General features: G+C 51.8%; 1 protein-coding gene across 2 annotated transcripts in view; it reads left to right on the top strand.

Moving 5' to 3' along the window:
* Nucleotides 1-19,784, top strand: part of KCNQ1 (potassium voltage-gated channel subfamily Q member 1) — a 358,401-nt gene that overhangs the window by 161,493 nt on the left and 177,124 nt on the right. For both annotated transcript variants that reach the window (XM_058526148.1, XM_058526147.1), the window contains one exon: nt 1,002-1,122. In XM_058526148.1, coding sequence (XP_058382131.1) covers nt 1,002-1,122 — 121 coding nt within the window. The remainder of the gene's footprint in view (nt 1-1,001; nt 1,123-19,784) is intronic.

Here is a 19,784-nt window from a genome sequence, read left to right as displayed (position 1 = left end):
TTTACACAACTACTAAAATAAGACTTAGATTCATGTCTACATACCTGTAGAAAAATGAGATGAGCGTATTGCAGAGTGACAGGAACAAAGTGACAGGAACAGAGCCATCAAATGTGCATAAAAGCAAGTCCTACCTGGTGTCAGCTGCTATGATGAGCAGAGAGGGATGAGCTAGGAATCCAGGTGGCGGTTAATACTGGTGACCTTGGGGGAGGAAAGCCTTCATAAATCTTTGAGTTGTTTCACTTTTTACAAGTACTTAATTCTTTTACAATAAAAATTTTAAATGAAAAAAGTTCAGAGTGAAAATCAGAGGACTAAAACATATTCTTAGTCAGCCCTGAGCACCAGTGTCAGATCGCTGAGGGTGGGCCCAGGAATCTGAATGTTACGCTAGTTGTTGGGGTGGTTCCTGTGCCTCCCTTGGGGTATGGGTGATGGATGTAGCACTGTGGCCTAAGCGAGGGGCCACAATGGATGTCCTTCCCTCCTGGGCTTGTAACTCCTCGTAGGCAGGAGTCTTACCACCCTAGGTCTTCACTGGTGCGTCACAAGCCTTCCGTCTACATGAGCGTGACATTGTGGTGGTGGGAGTCAGTGTCTCTTACCAGACCTGTGCTTGTCAGCTGTTTCATGAATGTCAGGTGTGAACCTGGAGAAGCATGGACACTTGAGTTCAGCATAAGCACAGTCCTTACTCAGAGGAGGCATCACTGGCCCTCAACTGGTCTTCAGCCATTGAGGCCTCAGGCACGTGGGGGCCATCTTAACCTGCCCAGATCCTCGGTGCTGAGGCTTCATGCACCATCTCCACTCCTCACCTGGCCCTGCGAGTGGATATCTTGTCCATTTGTGGGAAGGCTTGGTACACAGGTGTGTCCCACAGCCAGAGTGGCAGGTTGGCGTGGGCATCTGAGTCCAGCTCTAGCCAGACTTGAGGCCCCTTTGCCATCAAGCCTTCCACGGAGGCCTAACGTGCTGCCCTATACCTTTCCCCGCAGTGAAGAAGAGCCCCATGCTGCTTGAAGTGAGCCCGGCCCCTTTCATGAGAACCAACAGCTTTGCTGAGGACCTGGACCTGGAAGGGGAGACGCTGCTGGCCCCCATCACCCACGTGTCACAGTGAGTGCCCGCTTGCCCGCAGATGATGGGCTGGAGGGGCGTAGGGCTCAAAGGGGCCTCCACGATGCTGGGGCTCAGGTCTACTCACCCAGCATTCACTGCCTGCCCTCAGCAACCTGGGGCTACCAGCCACCACAGGCTGGCCCCAGTGCCGGGGCACCAGGCAGGGAGGAGAGCAGGGCCATTTCCCGCTGAGTCTGAGAACATGATCCTCTTGTTTTGACTTATGGAAAACCAGACTGATCGTTTTCCACTTGTTTTCATGCTTCGAGCATCTGAGAAGATTGTTTTTCTCTCCCCTAGCCCCCTCCCCCACCCCCCAAAAAAGAGACGACTTTGTTTTTCAGCATTTCCCCGTGGAACCCTGGCCCAAGCCACGGGGCAGATGCCGAGTGCTGTCTGCCAGTTGCCGCTGCTGTCCTCAGGGGCTCCTTCAGGTGGAGGAAATGGCCGATTTTCCACGCCTTCCAGTTGGCCTTCCCCCGAGGCACAGCTGGCCTGGAACGTATGCCCGTCCTCCCCCGCCGTCACGGCATCGCTAGGCCAATCCCTGGGGCCCAGCCATGGTGTGATTCCCCGGTGACGTGTGACTCAGTGCTCCCTGCCGGGGCACCCAGCAATGACAGCCTGTGGTGGGGTCAGTGGGGCACTCGGGCCCATTTTGGCCGCCACCCCACTGGGGATTCCCCTGAGAAGTCTTTTTGTGTCTCGATGTGTAAGCGGCACTCGCAGCCCTTCCCAGAGGCACTTGCCGGCACTCTTTCCTTCTCTCTACAGACAGTTCCCTAAAGGGTGTTGTAGCTCTCCAGACTTTCTAGGGCTCTCGAGGTCGTCCTGAACCGTGTGCGCCTATGTCAGAGTGAAGCCCTAGGCCTGCTGCCTTTGCTGCCAGCCAGGTGCAGCCTTTGCTTCATAGGTGACTGAGAAAGTTGGGACCCGAATTACAGGGCCTCCTGGATGCTCATGTGACCAGAGGACTGGCAGAGTCGGGTAGCAGAATGAAAGAAGGATAGGGTTGTCTTGAGGAGGTACTATGACCAGATAGGACCCACTCGCCATCTTTCCAGGTCCCCCAGGCTCACAGGGAGGTTGGCAGCACCCTGTGGTTGGCAGAGTGTGCATAGGAAATGTTCACAGGCTTGGTGGGAGCCAGCCGGGTCACTGGGAAGCAGGGGTGACTTGTCCTCCCGGACCCAGCATGAGAGCGGGCTTCTGGGTCACCCTTGGGAATGGGAATCTGAACTCTGGGTCCATCCTGGAGATGACCTGCCAGACTCACTTGGTAAACGGGCAAGGCCGGAGGTGTGAGCAGCAGCGGAGCCAGGCAGGCTGGGCAGGTACAGGTCAGTGCCTGAAGGCAGAACGCCAGCTTGCCATTTTGGCTGAGGACTGTACAGACCCCAGAGCCGTAAAAGTTGGAGTTTTGTGGCTGGTGTCGTGTGCAACACAGGTTGCAGCGCCTGCTCAGAGCAAGGGCCGTTGAGAGCCCACTGAGAACCACAACCCTCGTGTAGGTGGACACCACCCAGGCCTCAGCCTTGTCTTGTCTTCCTGGTCTCTTTCTTCCTGTCGCAGCTCATTTTCCTCTGTTCTCTCAGCTGTGGCCTGGCCCCCAGAATGTACACACAAGGAGTCGCACCCTGAGAGGACAGGGCTGTCACCCACCATCCAGCCAGCCAAGCAGTCAGGCCTTATCAGCTCCCTGGGCCCTGCAGGGCTCCTGCAAGGGAGGCCCAGGGTGAGGGTCGTGAAAACCTGGGGACGGAGGTGGCCCACAGCCAAGCCCACAGCTGCCTTGTGCAGACACGCCTTTTGAGGTGAGAGCTGTCCATGCAGGCACACACCAAGCTTCCTGGAGCCAGAGGCTGCCCACCTGCCCAAGGAGCCCCAGGAGGCAACCCAAGCCAGTACAGCTGCATTGTCAGGGGCGCTTGGCCATTTCTTGTCCTCCGTCCTTGGAGACAGAGGCTGTCAGACCTGAATCACCCTGAGCTCTGCCTGCTATGGGCCTGGTACATCACCATCCAGAGAGCCTGCTATGGGCCTTCTCGGGCTGGCACTCCCACAATGTGGCCGGTTGGTTGTAGGAGGGGGGTGTCCTCTGTCACCTCCAGCGCTGGCTGGGCCTAGGTGAGGCCAAGACACCACTCTTCACCTGGCTGGGTCCCCACTCTAGAACCTGAGAAGGTCTTTCCCAGCACAGATCCTTCTAGAGGCAGTGGCTGGATGTGAGCCAGCTGGGAAGGTGGGAAGGAGGCCAGGCGTGGTGCATGGGTGAGAGGTCTTCAGTGGTCTTCGGAGAGGTCCTTCTGCTTCGCTGGAAGCAGGGATACCGAGGTTACAGTTGAGGGGCCACCTCGAGGCATTGTGGTCTGGTCAGGGCAGAGTCAAGGCTGAGATGGCAGGGGATCTGTGAGCCTTTGTCCTCAGTAGTTGGGGTACTGTCCGTTGAGGAAGCCCTGGTAGGAAGGGTGGGATGTAGGCCAGTGAAAGAGGTGTTAGGTCCTCAGAACGTAGGCGTCCCCAGGGCTACAGGCCGAGCAGAGGCCCCACCACCATGGCTAGAGGAGGAGATGGCACCAGTGGGCACCGTGTTTACTCAGGGCTGCACCGACCTTCGGGGCGGGGAGCAGGATGGCCAGGCTTTTGTGCCTGCGCTGGAGCCGCATTCCTTCGCCTCCCGCACAGCCAACCTGGTGATTGATGCCCCTAATTAAACTCGGCTCCAGCTGCTCAGGGACGCGGCTCCTGTGGGCAGCCCAGCTCTGTGGAGCCCGAGAGGGGAAGAGAGGCGCACGCTCTGGTGTGTGTGCACGAGGGACAGGGATGTATGCGGGGGTCTCGCAGGGGGCAGAGTGGGTGGGAGGCAGTTACTGAAAAACAGATCCATTTTTCTTCAGCATTTTACTGATGTTAAATGTATTACCACGTTGGGCCAGTTCCAGAATTCAAATTAAAAGCATAAATAAAGACACATTTTGTTTCCATCTCAAGCTCTCCCCGCCCGCAGGGCCCCAGGGAGGTGAGGTCACTGCAGCCTTGATTACGGGAAGGTCCCTGGGGCTGGGCGAAGCTCCTCTTTCCGGGGCCTGTTGGCCATCGGTGGAGCGAGGGGTGGGGGGCCGGGGGTCTGTGAGCAAGCCTGGAAGCTGCCAGCAAGCAGGGGCCAGGGCACAGCAGGCTGGGGAGACAGAGTGGCTTCGGCCACCCCAGCCCTGTAGGCAAATCCCAGCATCCCCATGCAGCTTTGGGGCCCTCACACAGCTCTGGCACACGCACCTCACACACAGCTTTCAGGCAGATAGTCTTCCAGGTCCCACAGCGCCAGAAGGGAGCCCCTGTCTGCCTCAAGCTCCCTATACCCTCTCTCCCCTACCCAGAGCCTTGCTGCAGGGCTTCCAAGGGGCAAGTGTACGGTAGAGACGGGGCATCTAGGGCACAGTGTGGGGGGCTGGGCATCTCCCCTCCTCGGCTCCACCAGAGGAGGGGAGCCCTGCACCCCAGTAGGAGCTGGGATGAGTTCCAGGGCTCCTGCTCCACCTATTGTCTTCTGCCCACCGAAGGTCACTAGCAGGACAGTGGGAAGGGCGGGCCACCCACCCCTGTGTGCATCCCTGTGCCTTGCACAGGTGTCCCCATCTGGAATGCCCCTGTCACTCGCAGCCATTAGATTCCTACTCATCTTTCCAATGTCTGCTCAGTTACCCCTGCCTCAGAGGCCAGGATGCCTGCAGGCCAGGAAGCCGCGTCCTCCTCCAGCTCTGGAGGCCCTTGGTACCAGCTCCCTGAGCCCTCAATACGGGGCCTGGGACCCTTTTCGGGTCTCTGTCTCCCTGCCCAGCCCTCGGCTCCTGAGGAGCAGGGAGTGTGTGGCTCCTCTCAGCCTCTCCCTCCTCCCCAAAGCCCCAGGCTAAAATTAGCTCTAAGACTGCTGCTCCTGTCCCAAGGCAGACACCATCCCCCCCTCCACCCCCCAACCTCCGCCCCAGCCAAAGCCTGGCCAGCCCCACCTAAGGAGGAGATGAAGCAAGGGCCTTGACATGGGTGCTAACATGCAGGGCCTGGAATAGCAGGGTCAGAACTGGTCTCCATTCTCCATGAGGATCCGTGGTTCTGAGCTCGGGGCTGTGAGCAGGAGGGGCCTGGGTACTCTCCTCCCAGCAGCCTTGGGAGATTGCAGCCATTTCCGTGAAGTCCTCTCCCAAGCTGTAGAGTCAGCCAGGACTGGCCTGGAATCCACGTCTGCCCCATCAGTTGCACATGGATGTCCAAGACAGACGGTGCAAGAGGCCAGGCCCCTCATGAGCACAGACTGTGGTTTCCCTGAAGGGTCCCTCCAGAAGAGTTGGTCCCTGGCCTTCACAATCTCTTTTGTCATGACATCTTGGATGGGCGAGACTCAGCTCGTGTTTATTAGCCACTCCTCCTTCTGTTCTGCAGGAGGAGAATGTAGGGTGGCACCCTGTCCACTGACCTGGGCCTGGGGAGGGCCAGGGGCCTTCCAGGGATGGAAGGCATGGGGAGGCAGGGCTGAGGCTGGGGCACTGTGGGGCCTCCACCAGGTGACTGTGAGCACCTCCCCGGCGAGCATGTGCTTACATGCCTCCTGCGACATGACAGCCTGTAGATCCTTGAGCAAAACCAGCCCTGTGTGCGTTAATTAGAATTTCCATGTCTTCAACTTTCTCCTGGACCCTGCAGAATCTCACGCCAAAACGTTCAAGCTTCTCTTTTCCAGTGAGGCCGCTGTGGCCTGGCTTTCATCCACATCACTACTAATGTCTCCTGAATTCTGCATTTGTCAGCGAGGCCAGGGCCAGCCCCATGCCTTCTGGAAATGGGGGCAAATGTCACAAGGCTCAGCCTCGCACTTGGCTCCGTGGACCAGGGGCTAGCTCTTTTGATGGATCCAGCTTTGCCAGGGACATTTCAGAGATACCCAGGGCCTACTGCGGCCTGCCCCCATGGACCCTGGAGGCACCAGGCACTGCACTTCTGCAAGCGCCTGAGCTCCTCACTTTGTTTCTCACTCTGCAAACCTTGGTGGGAAAGGATGGAGAGGCCATTCTGGGGCCAGTGTCCAGGGGGACAAGGGAGGGGGCTTGCCAGGAACGGATGAGACCAGTTTGTCTTTCCAGACCGTTGTCCTGTCTTCTTCAGAGCTCCAGACCACCTCTGTCTGCACGAGGTGCCAAGGAAGCCCCATGGGAGGCCGCCCGGGAGGGCTGTGTGAAGCTGCATGAGTCACAGGCTCCCTGTCAGAGCCTCACAGTCCCGGCCAGGCTCAAACCCGTCTCTAAAATGCACGGGGGGATTAAATGTTCTCCTAATTAAATTAAAAGCGAGGCAGAGTGGCTCAGTGGGAAAGAGACGGGACTGGGAATCGGATGCCCTCAATCTGGCTCCCAGCCGACACCAGCCCAGCTGCAGACCAGCCCCTGAGGCCCCCTAACCTTGGGGAGCCTCACTTCCTCCATCTGAGCATGTGAGGAGGATGCAGCTAGCCTTGTAGGGCCACTGCTCCAGGGAGTGGGCCTGCTGTCTAGGTAGAAGGCCCAGAGGAAAACTGGCAGGCTTCTTACTTCCCCAGCAACCATCTCAGTAACCCCTGGCCCAGACGTTCTCGGGCCCCAGCTCAGCCCTCTCTGCTGCGCACATCCTCGGCAAGGCTGGCCTGGACCTGGCGACAGTGTTGGAGGATGTTAGGGAAAGGAGAACGTCCATACGCTAGAGGTGGCTGGAAGACAAAATGACTTCACAGATTACACTGGTGTTGCTGTGGACACAGTTCCGGCGGTTGGGGGGGGGGTCCCACACAGCTCCCATGTGTGTTCTGCCTAAACCTAGAATAGGAGACTGAGCCCCGAGGCAGCCTGGTCAGGAGGCCTGAAGCACATGTCCCCTGAGCAGGGGGCAGGGAGGGGCTGGGGGCCAGACCCAGCCCTTCTCCAGGCCCCGATTGTCCATCTCTCAAGTTTAGCTTAGAAAGGATTGTCCTTGTATGTAGAGCGTCCTGTTTTCCACTTTTCTGTTGAAGGATGAAATATATACAAACGAGTGCACAGGTCTCAAGAGTATAGCTTGATGCATTTTCACCCCCTAGGACCCATGTAACCAGTACCCAGGTGAGGCAGCAGAACCTCCTAGGAAGCCCCTGTGCTCCCACTTCCTGTCATTGACACCTGAGGGTAACCACTGTCCTGGCTTCTAGCAGCGGGATTCTGCTTTGCCCATTCTCGGACTTTCTATAGATGGATTCACACAGGGCACACACCCGTATGTCTGACTTCCTGTGAGACTCGCGTGTGGCTGAAGAGAGCAGTGCTGCTCTCTCCCTGCTGGCTGGCACTCCACCGTGTGAATGGCCTACACTTTGTTTTCGTTCTACTGTCGGTGGCCACTTGGACAGTTTCCAGTGTGAGGTTGTTATCGTTAGTGCTAAGAATATTCTGTACAGGCTTTTTGGTGAACGTACGGGCTGCATTTCTGGTGAGGATATGCCTAGGTGTGGAGCTGCCGGGTTGTGGGATGGGCATGTTTACTTTTAGTAAACACTGCCTAACAATTTCCAAAGCAGGCATACATGTTTTCACTCCCACCAGCAGCATCCGGGGTTCTGGCTGCTCCATGTCCTCATTGACACTTGGCATTTTCCATTGTTTCTTTTTAGTCACGCTGGTGGATGTCTAGTGGCATCAAATTGTGATTTTAATTTGCAGTAACCTGATAGCTAATGCAGTTGAGTCTCTCTCCAATGTTATTACTATTTAGTTGGATATTGTCCTTTGTAAAATGCCCACATCTTCTGCCCGTTTTATTTTAGGTTGTCTTTTCTTATTGACTGGTAGTTATTTCTTTCTATCTTTATATATCCTGGATATGAGTCATTTGTCAGAAATACATATATATCTGTGGATTCCAGGTAAATGGCACCTCTCTCTGCAGAATGCCCTTTTTCTCTCCTGAGGGTGTCTTTTGATGAACAGAAGGCCTTAATTTTAACGGGATCCAGTTAATCCAACATTTCCTTTCTGTTTAGTGCTGTTTGTGTCCTAGTTAAGAAACTTTGAGTACTCCAAGGTCATAAAGATATTCTGTTTTTTCCTAAAGGTTTATTAGTTCACCTTTCACACACAGATCTGCAGTCCATCTGGAATCGATTTTTGTGTCCAATGTGAGGCCGAGGTCAAGGTACACTTTTTCCCCCACTTGGATATCCAGTTTGACTCAGCACCCTTTATGGAAAAGACCATCCTCTCTCCCCTGCCCTGCCACATCAACATCGTCAAAAACCAGCTCACTGTCTACATGTGGCTCTGTTTGTGGACCCTGTTCGCTTCCATTGGTCAGATGCTAGTTTTCTTTTTTGCCAGGACCATGGTTCGTTATCACTATAGTTTGATACCAGGTCACGACAGCTGGTCATGCAGGCTCCGGCCAGTTCTCCTGCCTCACGACTGGCTTGGCTGTCTTTGTGTGGCCCCTGTCTCTCTATCCACGTGCCAATTTCCACAGAACACCTCCTGGAGGTGCGGTGGCTCTCTAGTTGAGTATGGGGAGAGCAGACATCTTTACAATATTGAGTCTTTGGAACTGTGGCCTTAATGCGTCCCTTGTTTATTAGGTATTGGTTCACTTCTCTTACCATGTCCTGTAGATTTCAGTGCAGTGGTCGTGCATATCTTGTCTGAGATCTATTCCTTGTCATCTGATGTTTGTTATGTGTTCACCAAGCCCAGGAACACTCTCTGCCAGGGAACCCTTGCCAGCTTGGGTCATTTTGTCTTGCCCATGGGATGCTGGGGTAGTCACCTCCCTTCTCTGAGCCTCAGTGTCCTCTTGTAGACATTGGGGATGTGTCTTGTGGTGCTGGTGTGAAGCCTCGAGGAGATGGGGTCAGGCGTCCGACCGTGTACCTGATTCAAGAAAGTGCCTGATAAATGTTAGCCAGTGTAGAAAGTCACTTTGTAATGGGAAACCCCATGGGGACATCCCTTACTTGGCCCAAGAGCTTCTGAAACCGCTGGGTCACAAGCTTCCATGAGTTTCAGACAGGTAAGCATGAGATCTGTGTCGATGAGCTTGATCACAGAGCTTCCTTTAGAAGGAGGGTCAATGAAACACTGAAACAGATAGAATCACAGTGTGTGACCATTAGGTGTTGTCCTTAACAAGATGTACTTAGAGGCCTGAGAGCCCCCAGCCTCAGGATGAGCTGGAGGTAGGGGGAATCTGATGGAAATCCCCATCACTGGGGAAGGGACTCTTATGGAGAAGCAGAGAGAAACCTGGTACCCACACTAGGGTGGGGGTCAGAGGGCCTCGCCCCACAGCAATCACAGTGCCCCGATGTGCTCCTGCCGCTTGTTCTCATCACAGGCAGCCCACCTGCTGAGGACAGCACCAGCCTCCCAGCAGAGTGAGGAGCAGGGTGGGCCATGTGTTCTGCCTTCTCTTGGCCCTGCACGTCGCAGGGAATGGAGACACCACAGTAGCTCTCAGTCTCTGGGCGACTCACAGGTGCCCAAGGGGGAGACAGCCCAAATGTGGCAGCAGTATTCACAGACTTGATGGCTTTCAGGTGCTTAGAAGAGGTTGAAGTTCCAGTAGCATCAACTGAGCCCCTACTGTATGTATGTCTTATGCTAGGCTTGGGAGGGGATGCTGCTGTTGGCTGAGACACACAGCCTGCATCCTTGGCAGGGCTTTCAGAGAGTGCCCCCATTCACAGGAAGGGCCAGGACTTCCCAGTGTCACCTGTGAAGTAGCGCAGAGCCAGGGCTCATTCCCAGACATGCCGTCTCTAGGGGAGCCTGAGTCTGTGAGGTAGATGTCAGGCTGGCAGGCAGGGAGTGGAAAGGCAAGACGACAGCAGAGGCAAAGGGCCTGGACTCTGGTTTGGGTCTGCGCTGCCTAAGGTGTTTCTATAGCCCATTGGGCAGAGGAAAATAATCCATGGAGAGACAGTCTGTGCACTGGTCAGGTGGCTCCTGGCAGCTGCCTTCTCCAGTGAGAATTCTGTGTTCAGTCTCTCCACACACCTCAGACCTGGCACTGCCATGTGAGGAGGGTGAGGGACCTCACAGGCCTGCAGGCCACTCAAAGGGCTCCTGGATCACTTGGGCAAGGCTGACCTGCCCTCCTGGATGCAGAGTGGCAGGCACAGTTTCATGGCTTCTTGTGGTGCCCCAGAGCCCCCCACTGGGGGTTTACTCTTTAGATTTGCAGGCCCTTTTGGGACAATGCAGGTGTCCTGAGCAGGGGCCACACCTTAGGTGCATGTCTTTGGCAGTGACTGGCTAGTGTGTAGAGGTCTGGCTGTAAGTCTGTCAGGTCTGGTTGACCCCACGGCAGGCCCAAGGCACTGTCTTGGAAGGGACTCCTCGATGGGAAGAGAAGAAGGAAGAAGACAAAGAAAAGGTAGAGGCAGAGGAAGACAGGAGTCCAGGTCTGGCCTCAGAGTCTGGTGTCCTTAGCATCCTGGTCACTCCCACACCCTTAGCCACGACCCCACTGTTGCTTTGATCTTCTCAAAAAATAATATCGTCACGTGGGCAGCAGCCCCAGAGTCTCACTGTGAAGATGGCACTGGGAGTGTCCTGGAGAGGGCAAGGATACCTGGGGTGCCTCTCCCAGGAGACCCCGGATGCCTGTGCAGAGGCTCTTACTTGCCGGTGGCACAGGAGTGACTTAGCAGGGGGTATACACAAAGCTCTAAGAAAGGGACTTTTTTGGGGTAATTCAAGGGATTTTCAAAAATAATTTTGACTCTACCTGATTTGTCCTCTAAGACCTTGGAACTGAACCATCACACAAGATCAGACTATACTGCACCCAAAGTATAATCCTTGCCACAACAGTGTCCTCTGGTGCCTTGCTAGGGAAACTGAGGCAGAGAGTGGGGTGACTTTGCAAGGCAGTTAGAGGGTATTTGGGAGGTGGGGTGGTCGGTAAGGCTGTTCAGAGAGCACGGAGCCACACATACACACACACTCAGGATCCTTCCCGACTGCCTCACTTGTGGTTATGGGCCTGAGCCTACTGCCCCCAGAGAGCCAGGCCCCTGGAGAGGAGGGAGCAGCACCAGGCAGCCAGGTGCTGGGCCCCACTTAATTCCTCAGGCAGCTAGTCTCTCTATCTGGGGTATAAAGTGCAGGGTGAGGTCACTTTGGGACCTTTGGCGTAAAGTTCTTGAGCTCATTCTAGGCTTGTCCCTCTGGCCCAGCCCAGTCTGCACTGGGAACCAGTGTCCTCCACTCCCTGGCCCAGATTGGGCAGCCGTCCTCTGCCCCAAGGAGACCTTTCTTCTCCCACCTAATCACCCCTCTTGGGCCTTTTGGAGATGGGCTTGTTTTTCGATGTTTTCTTTAGGTTCCTGTCTGAATTTGTTAAATTGAATCTCTTCCAGTTTGAAACACTTGAATGCTTTTTTTCTGCTTTTCTTTTTGAACTGCCCCATACAGCCCCCAGTCGGGTGTGTGGGATCCAGGTGGAAGCTGGTGGGGGCCTTGGCTGTAGGGCGAGGCCAGCAGCAGGAGCAGGGGGCCGGGGTCATGAGATAGGGGCGGCCATTGGGTGAGGCAATGCTCAGGAAAACTGGCTCCAGCTTGCTTAAGCTCGTGTGCGCGCGCGCGTGCATGTGTGTGCGCACACGTGCACAGTGGGGGACTGACCAGAGGGGCTCAAAGGGCCTCACTTGAGATGTTCTCCCCAGTGATCCCCACAGTCCATGGCAGTGCCTGGGAGCCTGCCTGTCTCTTGCACGAGGAAATGGACTTCATTAGACCACCCGGCCTGGGTTTGGGCTGGGAAAATATCCACTGGTGTCAGGAGATGGATAGACTGGGAAATGGGAGCCCCAAGACCAGAGACAAGAGGACCTTACCCAGAGGACATGCTAGCTGTTGGCAGAGCCAGGGCCAGGCCCTTAGGCTCCTGACGGAATTGTGTTCTCTTTTGCTGTCTCAGTGGGCCCTGTCTCCTCTAGTAGGGCCAATGCTCCCTCCTACACCAGGCCCAGCCAGTCCCCTTTCATCAGGTCTGGGCCAAGTAACCCCAGTCCTGGTGGCTGGCTGGGGCACTTCCCTGAGCACCATGCCCCTGTCTAACTGCTAGGAGAGCAGCACAGGCCACTTCCTCGAGGCCTTGAGCCTGGCCACACCCTGTTCCTTATCTTGCTGCTTCTCCCACATGCAGGCTCTCCCCAGGGACAGGGAATAACAGTGTCCCCCAGTTGAGTCCTTTGCAGGCAATGCCTAGAAGGAAAGGCTGATGGAGTTGAGGCATTGCATGAACACTGAAATGTGGTGTCTGGACTAGCCAGGAGGGACAGTGAAGTTGGCCTCTCCTCACAGCAAGACCTCAAGGTACTCGGTCAGGAGACCCCAGTGAACAATACCAGGACAGGGATGCCGCCAATCTCGACCCAAGCAGGAGGGTCAGAGTAGCCCTGAGCAGGGCAGAAGGCGAACTAGAGACTCCAGGCCCAGGCTGCAAAGCCACAGCTTTCTCCCTGGGCAGAAATGCAGGCCACCAGGAGCCACCGCTTTTATAAACAGTCTCATGAGCAAATAAAGGGAACTGCCTGAGTGGAGTACAGCTTGGCTTTTGTTTAGCAGTGGCTACTCTGCCTGGGCCCTGGGCCCCGGCGGATGCATCCTAGCTTGGTGCCAGGGCTCCCGGATCACTGAGCACCTGAAATGCCATAAATGCTCCTGCTCATCACAGTCCTCATTGACCTGATGCCTTGCAGAAGGAACACTCTCTGCCTGTCACTACCTGGCCACACAGGCACAAGGACCCAATGACTTGAGCCAAAGAGAAGCTAAGCATGACCAGCCTATCCACTGTGCGTGGCTGATCACGAACTTTTCTCATCTACCAGGATGGTGTTGGCCCCTCTGCCTGTAAATGTTTAACTCCCAAGGATGCAGATCTTGGCTAGGAAGGCCAAGACTTGGGGTGGAGGAGGTGGGAGGGTGGCAATCCTTCTTGCTGGTATGTGGGGACCTGCTGGTGGGGGAGGGTAGTGTCAGCCTTTGCAACAGGCCCACCAGTGCTGCAGCAAGGAGAGTGAGGATTGGATATGAAGAGGGACTTCCTGTAGTGAGCTCAGCCCCAGGGTGTGCTGAACGGGGAGTATACTGTCTTCTCCCATGTAGGTGAGGGTAGGCCATGGGTAGGATGCCCAGGGGCCCTGAGGGCCCCTCAGTGGTTTCTGGCTGCTTTGGGCCTGGGGTGTGGCCCCCTCATTTGTACTTGCTGGCTGCCCCATGAGGGCCTGGCCTAGGTCTCCCCGCTGGTGGGGAGGGAGGTATGGAAGCTGGTTTGCTGGGGCCACCCAGTGTGGGCTCAGGAAGGGAAGGAATGTGACTGAGGCCGGGTGTGGCTGAGGAGAGCGCAGCCAGTTGTGGGTTTTTCTTGGGGCCCAGAGAGACGTGAGCAGAGATGGAGGCCCCTCTCTCTCGGCCCTCACGACACACACTAGGACCTTTCTTCAGCATGCGGCTGTGGAGCTGGAGGCCAAGGACACCCTCTGGAAATCTGAATTCCATTCGCTCTTGGCAAAGAGCAGCTTCCTGCTTGAGGAAGGTGTGCGCGTGTGTGTGCGCGTGCACACATAGCCACGGGGGCTGGCAGACAGAGAGGCACGTGGGTGGAGGGGTGTTTGATGAGACGTGTAAGGTGACCCCAGTGTTTCCCGGCACTGGATGGCACTTGCAAAGCCCATCCGGAGGAGTTAAGACAAATACCTGGAGTGAATGAATCAGAAACGTGCGGGCTGTGTTGCCTTTGAAATAGGCTCTGGCTTAAAACAGTCCCGGCAAAACATGCCTTTGAATTTGAAAGCCAGAACTTTTTGCAAAATAATTCAAAAAGTTTGTTGAACCTTAAACCTTTCCTGATGATTCCTTCCTTCTGAAGTTAACTCGTTAAAGTTGCTCCAATCCCAGCCTGGTGCCAGACCAGCTTCCTGGAAACCCTCGCCAACTGCTGGCCTTTGGAAAGGCTTGTCACCCTAATAGCTGTAAAAAAAAAAAAAAAAAAAAAAAAAAAAAAACGCTCACTGGGCACCTTGGCTGCAGGGTCTGAAAAGTCCTTTGTGTTAGCTCCAGCTGCAGAGTTTTTCCAGGCCTCGCTTCTGGGGCTGACTGGAGCTGTTTCTCTTCGTTTCCTCTTACAGTGGCGGGCGCTCGGCCGGCTTCTTCCCGCCCAGCTTCTCTGCCAGCGGCATGGCCAGGCCTCCCCATGCCCAGGTGGAGGACGGGGATGCCCAGGGCAGAGAGCCCCTGGAGAGGCTGGATGTGGGTCACCATCCTCATCTTCCCCTCCATTCCCCGCTCCATGGGGGTGGTGCTCCAATAGGGAGAGATCAGGGTCCCCTCCTAGGTCAACATTGTGTTACTTCCCCAGAATACCCAGGCCCAGCCAGCTCCCAAGCGGTGCTGTTTCAGAAGTGAAGATAACTCACCCCTCCCAGGAGCAGAGCTTTGGCAATATAAAGCATGCATGTAAAATGGGCTCTAAGGTCAAGTTTACAAAAAGAGTTTAAAACGTGAATATGCGTTAGAAAATAGTTAAATTAATAGAGACATTAGGCAAATCAATTGAAAAATACATTAAGTGTTGTCATTGTTGCATTAATCAAAATCAAAGATTACCTGAAAATGGAAAAAAAAGTTACATAAAAACTTAAATATTTAATGAGACACAGCAGTCAGAACGTGCTGTACACATTCATTTCTTTAAATATCACTCATCTCAAAATTCTGTAATGACAAAACATATGTAACATTTCATTTCCTAGGAGAGCCTTGTTGATCTGCAGATGGGTGGAGGGCACCCCTTCTCATTGGGAGGAGGGGATCCCTGGGAGCCTGCCCAGAGCCTGCTCTCACTCCCGCTCTGCCTCTCCGTCAAAAACCTCTTTGTGCCGGAGCAGCCCCTGCTCCTCAGAGTGACATGAACCAGAGCCCACACCACCATGCGGCGGGAGCTGCCTCTCACCAGCAGCCCTAGCCCTGCAGCGGAGGGCCGCTCATTCACAGCCTGGCAGAACATCTGTATGCTCTGCAGCACACCGTTCTCTATGTGTTAAAATGTTGTACTAAAAAAATAATAATAAAGTAGGCTTTACACGCACATGGTAAGACAAATTCAGAGTACAAAAGGGAATATGGTGAATAATCAGACTGTCCCCACCCCAACCCCTAATTTGGAAATCTCCTTCCTGAAAGGTTACCACTGTTAACTGTTGCCTGTTGTATTTTCCAATGTTTTATATGAACAAATATGTCTGTGTGTATACTTATATATACTCCTTTTTACACAAGTGGTAACATATTGTATATATTTATCTGTAGTTTGCCTTTTGGGACTTAATATAAAGGTATGCCATACTTCTTTTTGAGCTGTCCAGACAATATTGATTTATTATAGGGCAGTACATCTAAAAGGCACTTTTATTTTACAGTGTTTTGTGCGCACACCCATATGGGTGTGTGCATGCATGAATAGGTGACAGCAAGGCACAGTGTAGCTGAAGTGCTGCCTTCTCGTGGTCGAGCTTACTGGATACTTGACGGAACATGGTCTCTGCTCTCAGCCCACTGGGCTGGGCTTTCCCCAAATGGGATGGTGCTCATGGTAGCTCTAGTCTTTCTGGCATTGGTTCCATTTCTGGTGAACATGGGGCACGAGGCCACCTGAAAGAGGCATGGAAGTGGTAAGAAGGCTAAGGAATGTCATGCTGGGTGTTAATCAGTGAGCTTTCCATCAGCCGATGCAGGGATGGGCAGTTCATTACGGCCTGATTAAGGTCCTGAGCATTCTCAGTGTTGCAAGGGCAACACTGACTCGACTGCATCTGGCAGGAGGTGGCCAACAGTTACATGCACAGTGGCCCGGAGGCATGATGACCTGGGCAGGAAGCAACCCCAGGGCATTTGAAGAGAATGGAGCCCTGGCCAGTGTACTGTGCTGGGACCTGTCTCTCAGGCGTCATGCTGTAAGGAAACCTTTCAGCTTTCACTGAGTGAGCCCTCTCATTTCTTGGTAAGCACGCGGCCCCAATATACACTGTTCAAAGGAAGATGCCTATGTGTTCTGGAGATGGATCTATATTAAGACATCTAGTGCATCTCCTTTTTATTAACAGCTGCAGAGCATTCCATTGTGCCATAATGTACGGAACAAGTCCCCTATTGATGGATGTATAGGGCAGCTAAAGACAGCCATTAACCATTCAAATATTCACTAATGAACTGCCCATTTATGAAATTAGTCCCTCTGAAACATCCCTCCCCACTGAACACTATTGTTTCTCCCCACCCGTCTATCCCTGCTCTATCTCTGTTGACTGAGTCTCTTTCTAGGCAGTCTCTTATCAAACAAGGACAATATAAAGTAAATCACTTATAAAGAATTGAAAATCTTACCAAGATATGAGATTTCATGAAGTTAAGGGAAGTGAAATTGAAGAATCTCTTTAACAGAGATTAGAAGATTAGGCAGAGTTAAAGCAGTTAGCAATTGAAGAGAGAATCAGGGCTGATGCCTCGAGAAGCATTTCAATGGAGAGCAAATGAAAAAATAAAGATTAAGGGTGGACCCTCGGCAAAGCCACAAAGCCCTAACCTTCTACAAAAATGATCTCTGTGAAAGTGCTGCCCAAGTGCATTAGGAAATAAAAGATGCCCTACTGTGCTACCATATCATGTTATACAAATGTTACACCAGAACCTCTCAATTCATTTTTTTCTTGAAAGAGTAGATATCTGCAGTTGTAACAACTTAGTATATATAGGACAATCTTATTTTCCTAACTATTCTTGTTATTTTTCAAGGTAACTTCCCAATCAAATCTGTTTTGCATGAAATTTTTGTCTCCATTTTAAGTGCATTCACTTCAAGAGGTCCATTTTTTCCCCATTTCCAGCAGGGTTAAAATATTTGTACATGTTTTAATAGATACTGCCAAATAAAGGCTGTGCTCATTTATCCTACTATGAAAATTACACAAACGTGCCCATTTCCCCACACCCTCACCAACAAGTGAGTAATCATGGTTTTTATCTTCAGTAATTTGATGGACAAGAAATGGTATACTGGAGTTTTAATTTACATTTCTTTTATTATAAATGAGTTTTTTATCTTTTCAAATAATTAAAAGCATTTGTTTGTTCTTTTTTGTGAACCATCTCTCCATACTCTTATTTTTTTAATACTTCTTCTTACTGATTTATAGGAACTCTATCATATGTGTTGAAAATATTTTATCTCAATTTTTCTTTGGTCTTTTAGCTTCTATATTTTTCTGCTGGAAGGATTTTTAAATTTTGACATAGTCAATTTTGGCAGTCTTTTGTGGTTTGGGGTTCTAGACTTAAATTTTGAAAACACTTCCTCATTCTGAGATTGTTTTAATAAATTCTCTCACGTTTTCTTCTGTCATTTTTATTTCATTTTTTACATGTAAGTAGTTATTTAATCTGGATTTTGGCATAAGGAGTCACTAAATCCAATTTGTTTTCTATATATCTAACTAGTTGTCCCCACACTATTTATTGAGTACATCATTTCTCTCCACTGATTTAAACTGCTACCTTTATCATATTTCAAACTCTCATTTAATGCGTCCATTTCAAGACTGTCTTCTGGATCGCCGATGGGCCTGGTGATAGGCCAGACTTGGTTATTTGACTTATGGACTTTACGACGTACTTATCAGTGTGGCAGGGCTTCCCTCATCTCTACTACTTAAGAGCCAGGAAGAGGAAGCTGCAGTTCACACAGTGCAGTCAACCAGGGAATCCATGGCATGGCCTCAGAACAAAACACTCTTCGGATGTAGGCACAGGATTAGCTCTTGAGTTGTACGGGAAGCCAGAGTGTTGGGGACTGAGTCCTCATCTCGGCAACTAATGTCAGGGAATAGGAGCACTTGATTCTTCCGGGGCTCGCTCAGAGTCCAGACAGGGGATGCATAGGGGATGCATAGGGGCTGCGGGTCTGACCCAGGGGCCACTGCCTACGCATGTGTGATATCTCATACTTTCAGGGCATCTTCGGAAAACTGAATTCAGTAACTCAGTAGAGAAGAGAGTAAATAAGCCTAATTCAAGGAGAAACCTGCAATAAGAAACAAAATCTACAACATGTAGCCAGCCCCTCCCCTACACCAACCACCAAAAAGGGAGAAACAGATGATCAAGTGTTACACCTGGAATGCTATTAGAACCAGTGCAGGTGGAAATGGTTTCATGTCACGACTTGGACAGCAGTGACTCAGTTTCCTTGTCTAGTCTGGGTCACCTGTACCAATGCGGCTTTTCCAGCCTTGTCCATGTGAAGCCAGGCCGGAGGAATGCTGTCCCTGTCCCCCTGCTCAGTGCTCTCCTTTACTGACTTATAAACAAAAAGTGGAGAGTGACTGCAGATTCTGGAGCCACAGCCCAAACTCAAATTCTGACTGCACTGCTCCCACCTGCTAGACCTTGAGTGAGTCATTTAACCTCAGTTTCAGTTTCTCCATCTGTAAAATAGGGAAAATAAGAAACAGTGCCTTCCACAGAGGGTTGCTGGGAGCATTAAATGAATTACTGATGAGAAGCACACAGAACAGTGCCAACATATGGTAAGGTTATACAGTGTTGGTTAAACGCACGTATATACCTCATGGTGAGTCATTCAGCTCGTCTTTATCACAGGTACCTGACAAGGCCGATGGGGAGAGGAGTTTAAATGAGTAGAATCAGCTTCAGAAAAAAGTGCAGTGTACCCTCATAAGACTATTTAGGATAATGGGTAATCTTTAAAATCCGCTGCCTTTCTGGAGCACAGGGGGCCAGGCTGCCACCAAAGAACTCCAGATGCTTTTTCAGAATTTTACAAGACAAGCATATGTGCTCATTTTTTTCACATAAACTTTAGAATCCGCTTGCCTGATTAAGAAAAAATTTTTTGTGTGTGTTTCTGTAACCATCCATATTCTGTTGGTATTTTCTATTGAAGCTGCAATCAATTTAGATTAACTTAGAATTATCTTTTTTACAAAAATAGTCTTTCTAGCCACAAATAGGGGAGGTTTATCCATGTGTTCAAATCAGTTGTAATGTCCCTCAATATCTCAATACCCTTTGTTCGTATAGATTGTACATTTTTAAATGCATTACTGGGTAGGAGGACTATTGATTTTTTTAATTTGGGGAGCATGATTATTTTAATTAAACTTTTTATTTTGAGATAATTGTAGATTCACATGCAGTTGTAAGAAATAATAGATCCCATGTAGCCTTTACCCAGCTTCCCCCAACAGTAACATCTTGCAAACTGTAGGACAAGATCACGGCCAGGATACAGACACTGATACAGTGGGGCTTCTGTCACCCTAGGGGTCCCTCACGTCTCCCTTTTATAGGGACACTCTCACTTCCCACCCATTCTACCCCTGTCCTTAGCCTCTGGCAACCACTAATCTGTTCTGCATTTCTTTAATCTTCTCATTACAAGAATGCTCTGTAAGTGGAATCATACAGTATGGGACCTTTTGAAACCAGCTCTTTTCACTTGACACGATTCCCTGGAGATCCATCAGGTTGTCACATGCATCGCTGCATACTTGGTATGACCCTATTTAGGTCTGTATTTTTAAAGCTGATGGA

The sequence above is a fragment of the Diceros bicornis genome, chromosome 31 (assembly GCF_020826845.1).
Source record: "Diceros bicornis minor isolate mBicDic1 chromosome 31, mDicBic1.mat.cur, whole genome shotgun sequence".
Classification (NCBI taxonomy): domain Eukaryota; kingdom Metazoa; phylum Chordata; class Mammalia; order Perissodactyla; family Rhinocerotidae; genus Diceros; species Diceros bicornis.
Note: the sequence above shows the minus strand (reverse complement) of the source record. Positions and strands in the feature narration are given on the sequence as shown.